The following is a 7,568-nucleotide window of genomic DNA, read 5'->3' as shown; positions in this document are numbered from 1 at the left end:
GTGCGAGTTTAATTTTTTTTTAATACAATATTTCACGTTAGTATTCTAGATTTTTTTTAACATTTACATTCAATCTGCTCACTACTCTTGTCCGATCAGAAAAATTAAAGGTTACATTTCTTTCACGTGCCTAAACTTCAAGTAAGCAGTCTTTCGACCTGCATGCCAATGGGACTTAGTCCAGTGTCTGAAATTTAACGGTTACAAGCTGTACATCATCCATTGCATGGCATAGATCTCACGCATTTGCGTAGCGGGATTTGTGAATACCAATCGTTGGTTTCTAGAACTTTCAACGGTTATTCTGCAGTATGCATTTTACGACCCATATAGTCATCCAGCTGTCGTCTCATTTCAATGGCAAGATGGCAGTAGGGCATGAGGGCATAAGGAAATGTGCCTTGCTATCCATATTCTTTCAAAGCAGCATTACTCGTAGATCCTCGTCAGCCTGGGTCTAAACTTCTTTTTTTTTGCAGAATCTACTTATTAGTGCCCTCCTAACAAAAACATATATTAAACACATGGTATTTTTGAGTTCTTGCTCGTAGATGATCTTTTTTGTTTTCGGCTATTGGGTCCTAAAGTGTAGTGTACCTTATTTTCAGATAAGATAATATTTTTTAGTCCAAGAGTGCAATTCTTAAGACCAATCAGCAGATTGAAATAGCCCCCACTTTTGTATGTAAGCTTAAAGTGCTCAACATTTATTGGTGCTTCGAAAGATCCAGAGCTCTCAAAATCGTCTTCATGCATGCCTGTCATACATAGTTTTTGTCCACTGCATAGTTATGGAGTGCGGTTGACCGTAAATACCAAAAGCAACTAATGTTAAACCGAAGCATACACTGAGTGAACGCCACACATGTCATAAACCTTCGTTCTTTGTATTTGAGATTCGCCGATGTACAGTGGCTCACAGCTTATTTCAACCACCGTCGATCTGAAACTTCATCGGTCTGTAAAAGCTGAACTAAAAATTGTATCAAAAAAATTTAAACGCAACATATTTCTTGTATGTTTCAAGATATTATTTACTAACTTATTTTATTTTTAATAATTTTTGTAGTATTATTTTAAGAATTAATAATGAAAATGTACCTCAAATCAAAGCAACAGCTTATTTCAACCAGTTTGTAAAATTGGTATTTTTTCCTAAGCATTTTTTCTTAAGCATAACTATAAAAAATTTTTAAAAATTTTGTGTGACCTCCCTTGTTGGACCATTTATGTCTTTTCGGCTCGAATCCACTAATTTTTGGGCTACTTTAGGTCAGATTTATTGGAAATTTGGGGTTTCCGGATTTTTATACTGTTCTGTGGGTTTCATTACATGGGGACAATTCCACACTAGCCTGTTTTGCACAATGCCCGACCTATGTTTTGGGTCATTGTCTTGATAAATGCGAAAATTGTCCCGTATGCTCAGTTCTTCCGCACTATACAATAAATTTAACTTCAAAATATCGAGGTAACGCATTTTATTCATCGTTGAATCTATAAATTCGAGCATCCCAACTCCAGCTGCCGACATACAGGGCCAAGCGATGACGCTGCCCCCGCCGTGCTTGACTGTGGCTTTTAAATGTTTGGCTTGCAGCTCTGTATTTGGATTTCGCCACATATATGATGCTCCATCTGAGCCAAAAATATTGAACTTGGACTCATCAGCAAATATAACAGTGTTACAAATAGCGGATTCCTTGTTTAAATGCTCTTTAGCTAAGTTAAAACGGGCCTTAATTTTTTTAGCACTTATAAATGTTTTCTTCCGTGCAATTCTACCATTTAAATCATGCTCCGTTTGATTAAAAATTTTGTTGGGAGCATTCCTTCCCTTGTCCTGCACTCTATTTTCTCGGACAAAACGATAAATGATGCTTTGGACTGTAGAATCACTCAGCGAAACCATTTCTGCAATTTTCCCCCGCGAATGTACATTTTTAAAACGTTTTAATACAAGATCTCGCTTTGGTAGAGGAGTGGGCTAAAATAACCCCAGAGCTCACCCAAAAATTAGTGGATTCGAGCCGAAAAGGCCTTAAAATGGTTGTTAACAACAAGGGAGGTCACACAAAATTTTTTTAGGAAAAAATACTAATTTTACAAATTGGTTGAAATAAGCTTTTGCATTGATTTGAGGTACATTTTCATTATTAATTCTTAAAAAAATACTACAGAAATTATTAAAAATAAAATAAGTTAGTAAATAATATCTTGAAACATACAAGAAAAATGTTGCGTTTAAATTTTTTTGATACAATTTTTAGTTCAGCTTTTACAGACCGTTGAAGTTTCAGATCGACGGTGGTTGAAATAAGCTGTGAGCCACTGTATGCTTCATGCTTTACCGGAAAACTTTCTACGCCATACAGGTATTCCATGAACTCCTGCACGAAGTTACAGCTCTTTCTCCAAAGAGCATGCGTATTTAAGACATCGCTCAGTCGATCATTGCGAACGTCGAATCATCACATTGCGTCTTGTAAGAAAAACCAACGACTATTGCCTGCCAAGGTGAACTTTTTCTCGAAAAGTGTCGTGAATGCAACTTATGCGTTATTTGTGCAGTTGTAGAATAGATTTATTGCGTGGAGATTAATCCCAGTTCCAAAAAGTTGTATAGTAATGGTATGCTGAGGGATGATCCAATTAACCCCTTGTGGAGTAGTGAAGAAGAAGCAATCTTCAACGACAATCCTCGGCGTTTACCAAGCTTACTATAATAGATATCAAAATGAACTAACTTTTCGAAATACACTCCGCTAGCCGATTGCGCATAATCGGTACTTGCTGACCAAGCCAGAAGTGCAAGAATCACGCCGTAAGCCACTATGCTGCGTGTAGAATGTGCACATATCGAGTACAAACTGTATCCAGTCTTATGCATAAATAATATTTGAAACACATTGTAGCACTTTGGCTATACATACATACATACACTAAATTGGTTGTGAAGTTATTTATATGTCTGGCGCTTGCCAGACATGGCAACAAAACGCCATGTATAACAAAACATTTTTCAGAAGTGTGGGCGGCGGAACAATACACTTGCGCTGTATCTATGATCCTGATCAAAAATATGTACATATACTTTATATAGTCGAAAACGCATCCTTCTACCTGTTACATACTTTTCAACGAATCTATACCCGTTACTCGTAGAGTAAAAGGGTATACTATAAAAACAAATCAAAATATACAAAATCTACTATTCAAAACTCCTTAGAGTGTAAATGTTTTTGACATATCAATAATCATACGCGGTAGAAGTGAAGATGTAGTGTATTTATATTAATAAATCTGCACGCTGTATCATGCTAGTCATGTCCACTTTATTCTTATTGAAAACTCTTCCTCCTTCAAGTGGTCTCAAATCCTTTCTAATTGGAGATGCTAGTTGCTTGATCTCGTCTTGATTTCATTTTCAGTAACATTTTCTTCAACATCAATATTTTCATTTGCATATTTGGACTAAATGAATTCATCATTGTTTTCCATATTTGATCTAAATGACGTTTAATTTCACGATTATTGTGAGCAAAAACACAAGAATATGCAATATGCAAGAAATTGCTTAGTTATAGGTGCTTGAGTACAACTTGGCTTATTAGGATTTTTGTAATCTCTAACCATTACTTTCTGACCCTTTGAAAAAGTTCTGTTTCTTATTATCCCATTATTATTTAATTTGTAAGATATATATAAGTATATCAGATTATAATACTTCTATCTTGCTAATTTAATATTTGTGCAGACATTGGTGGATTTAAAATTGTAAACCTAGTTTTTAATGATCTACCCAAAAAAAAAAATCCCTTTTGATTCTCCTGTCGTGCAATGTATAGTCCTATAATCAATTAAAAATCTGTTTAAAATAATGTTAAATTCACATTTTTTGTCTTGTTCTAAACTTGCATTAATAGATTCTATTATTTTTTTAACAAAGTTTCTGAGTTCTGAGTTTGGTAGGAATAACTACACGATTACCCCATAGAATAAGTCATATTATATACATATATGTTAATTCCTTTGACTTGCTTCTATAAGCTGAAAATTTGTTTGACATTAATTTTTAAATCGTACAATTTTTTTTATTCATTCAATTAATTGCCCAGTAAATACTGTCTGCTTTGTAACACACAATAATATAGCTAACGTTTCTATCTCTAACGTACTATAATTATTTTTAAACATACGCAATAGGTTTTAGTTTTTTGTTGATCCCATGTGATAATATGCCTGAAACCTTACTGCTGCTGGCATCTGTTGTTAATACTATTGGTAACTTTGGGTGATAAAGAAGTAACAACTGATCTGATGTGAATTCTCTTTAAATACGCTCATAAGAATTCTGACAATTTGAATTCCACACAAATTTTGTGTCTTTCCGTAACAATTCATATAACGGATTCATTATTGTAGAAAGTTTTGTATCTAAAATCGGAATAGTAATTTACCATACCTTTAAATGCTCTTAATTCTGAAACATTATTTGGATTTTTTCTGATAACGCACTTGATATTCTATCATTATTTTTGCTCAATCCATGTTTATCTATAGTGAATCCTATCTTTAGTGGTTATGTCATCGTAATACATATAATAAAATTCTTAATTCCCTGAAATAAGCTTTCCATGATTTTCTAAAAAATAGCTGTCGATGATTTAATTCCAAATGGTAATCTTTTAACTTTCAATAATCCTAATTGTGCACAGCAATTGAGATTTCTCATCTAACAATAACTGATTATATCCATTAGTCAAATGAAGTTTTGTAAACGGATGTTCTCCTGTCAGTGCTGTTTGAAATACTTCTGCATTTTCTAGTTTTATCTGATCGGTGAATGCTGCTCTTTTAAATGATTAACTTGCATTAACTCAAAATTAAATGCTCTTAAAAAGCATATGCGGACTGTTGGTTTTATCAACAACAACAATTATTTGTTTTCAACTTGTCAGGTCTCGCAGCCGCCAGCAGCACATAAATTTATGTCCAGTAGTTGGCCAGTAGTAGCGGATCAGCTGCAGATTGCTCTCTCTTGTACTCTCGTCTGCATCTTTGTCGTTGCGTTATGATTTTCGGTCTGTAATACTCGCACTCTCGTTTTCGTACCCCTTGCATGCGCAGCGCTGCCTAATTGCTCGAAGAAACAATAAATAAAATCGCTTGAATTCGCTACCATAAAAATATTCTTTCAATCGCAAAAAAGGCTAATAAAAAATGCCTATTAGCTCAACATTTTGGTGACCCCGAAATATATATAATTATATGTTGATAATTTCCATAAGTCAAAAAAATATAATTTTTATAATAATACAACACTTTATTTTTACAACACTTTAATTACAACACTTTATTTTTGGAGAACACCGACCTTCTTAATTTAAGTCTCAAACTGAACTCTTCTTATTATTATCTTATCTTCATTAACGTTCATTGATTAACGTGAATTGATTAACGTTCAAGCCTCGGGTTCGAGCTTTTCAAATATGGACTTTGGATTTTAGGATTAGGGAGAGAGCTTTGGAGTTATCTGCCTTTCTCTTGGATTTAAGTGCGTTCGCTCTTGGATACAAGTGCTCTTAGATTCTTAAGATTTTGTTTATTTGAAATTTAAAACTTTTGTTTTCGAGTTTGCGAGTCCGAATTTTGAACGTGGGAACTTGACAATTAGACAAAGAATGTTTAGTCTACCAATGGGTGATTTGTTTAAATAACATCCTGTATTCGTATTACTTGGGGTTTTTCCGCTTGGGCTTGGTTCTGGGATTCTGCTGACAGTTTTATTCTTATCTAGGGGCTGAGTGCATAAAGGGTAATATGGGGTATGCTGGTTTACAATTGTGAGGTATAGGGTAGTATTGGGTATGCTTGTTGTGTGTGTAAATAAGTAGGCATGTGCTTAAGTCTAAGGGACTTATGGATATGTCACTCCCCCAACCTTTGTTTTTGGCCTGTCCTCAGGTCACTAAATTTGGACAATTTGGGTATAACATAACATTATGTGATTGAATTAAATTGTTTTCTGATTGAATATTATCAATAGTTACTGGGTGGGGATGTTCTTCTTTTGGTTTACAATATTTTATCATTATTTTCTTAGGTATATTTTTAAACTTATATGTTGAGTACAGAATTAGGCTTATAGTTGTAATTACAAATGTTGTCACACATATTATTATGGGAAGTATATGGCATCGCTTAACTCTCTTCGGGTTGTCTGGAATTATCGTATTTACTATTATTAATTTTCTTCTGCTTTTTGAATTTTGACTTATAGTGTATGATTTTCCTACCGCGATTTGTCTCTTCGAAATGTTTTTCGTCTAATTGTTCGATTTGTCCTGTTTTCTTGAATGAGTTGGTTACCTTGCTTTTTACAAGTGGGGTTTGTCTATATCTCGTGTTGATTGCAAACTCATGTCTTTTCTTATTACGTTTATTGATTTTGTCGATTGCCATTGATTCTTAGTTTCTCGTTTACTGTTTTATGGAACCTTTCTATATCAGACACTCCGTTTTTACTTGTAGTGACGGATATTTTTACGCCTTCAGATCTTAACCAATTCTGCAGAGCTATGCACATGAATACTGAGTCTTTGTCCGCTTTTATCTCCTGTGGTTTTCCCATGTCATTAAATATTTTCGTTTCTTTGCTTCTAACCAATCTCTACTTTTCACCTCAATGAGTGATGCAAATTTCGAATAGATGTCTATGCATGATAGAAATATTTGGTTTCCGGTGAGATAGAAATCTATTACGTATTTTTCTCTTACGTTGAATATTTATGGAGTTGTTTCAAATGTCAATTTCGTATTTCTGTGTTCTGTTTTCGCTATATTACAGATTTCGCATTCGTTAATGATATTAATGATATTAAATATATAATGAAATATTTCGTTGCCCAGACGATGGCTAACAATTCTTTCTCGATTGTAGCGTAATTAATCTCATGCTCATTGAGTGTTCTACTGGCATAAGAAATGGGTTTATGATTTTGAGATAGCACAGCACCAATAGCTAAATTACTTGCATCGGTTGTCAGCGAGAATGTTTTTGAGAAATCTGGATATATCAGGATGTGGTTCTGAAGTTATTAGAACTTTTAGCCTTTCGAATGATTCAATGTAATCTTTATTTTTAGTATCGATTACTACTGCACCTTTCTTTAGTTTAAGGGTCATAGGTTTAACTACCTTGGCAAAGTTAGGAATGAACTTGCGGTAGAACCCACATAATCCCAAAAATGATTTTATTTGTTTTGGTGTCTTAGGTAATGGAAAATTTGTGTTTGCATTAGTTTTGTTTGGATTAGGTTTGATGCCGTTTGTGGTTATAATATGTCCCAGGAATTCGGTTTCCTTCTTCATGAACTCACATTTGTCTAGCTGTAATTTTAAGTTAGCATCCCTGAGTTTCCCAAAGACTTTCCTTAGAGATAGAATGTGTTCCTCCAATGAAGTGGAGTAAATTATAATATCGTCCAGGTATACTAGGCAGTCCTTGTAGATCAAATCTTCCAGAAGATTGTTCATACATCTCTGAAAAGTTGCAGGGGCATTTT

General features: G+C 34.1%; 1 protein-coding gene across 1 annotated transcript in view; it reads right to left on the bottom strand.

Annotated features, from left to right (window-relative positions):
• Window positions 1-137: 137 nt before the first annotated feature.
• LOC6542807 (protein FAM122A) overlaps window positions 138-7,568 on the bottom strand; it is a 51,699-nt gene continuing 44,268 nt past the window's right edge. The window contains 1 exon segment of the mRNA XM_026983539.1: window positions 138-187. Coding sequence (XP_026839340.1) covers window positions 138-187 — 50 coding nt within the window.

Source organism: Drosophila erecta, unplaced genomic scaffold, assembly GCF_003286155.1.
Source record: "Drosophila erecta strain 14021-0224.00,06,07 unplaced genomic scaffold, DereRS2 tig00000307-arrow-arrow-pilon, whole genome shotgun sequence".
In the NCBI taxonomy this organism is placed as follows: domain Eukaryota; kingdom Metazoa; phylum Arthropoda; class Insecta; order Diptera; family Drosophilidae; genus Drosophila; species Drosophila erecta.
The sequence above is the reverse complement of the archived record's forward strand: the minus strand, read 5'-3'. Positions and strand labels throughout refer to the sequence as shown.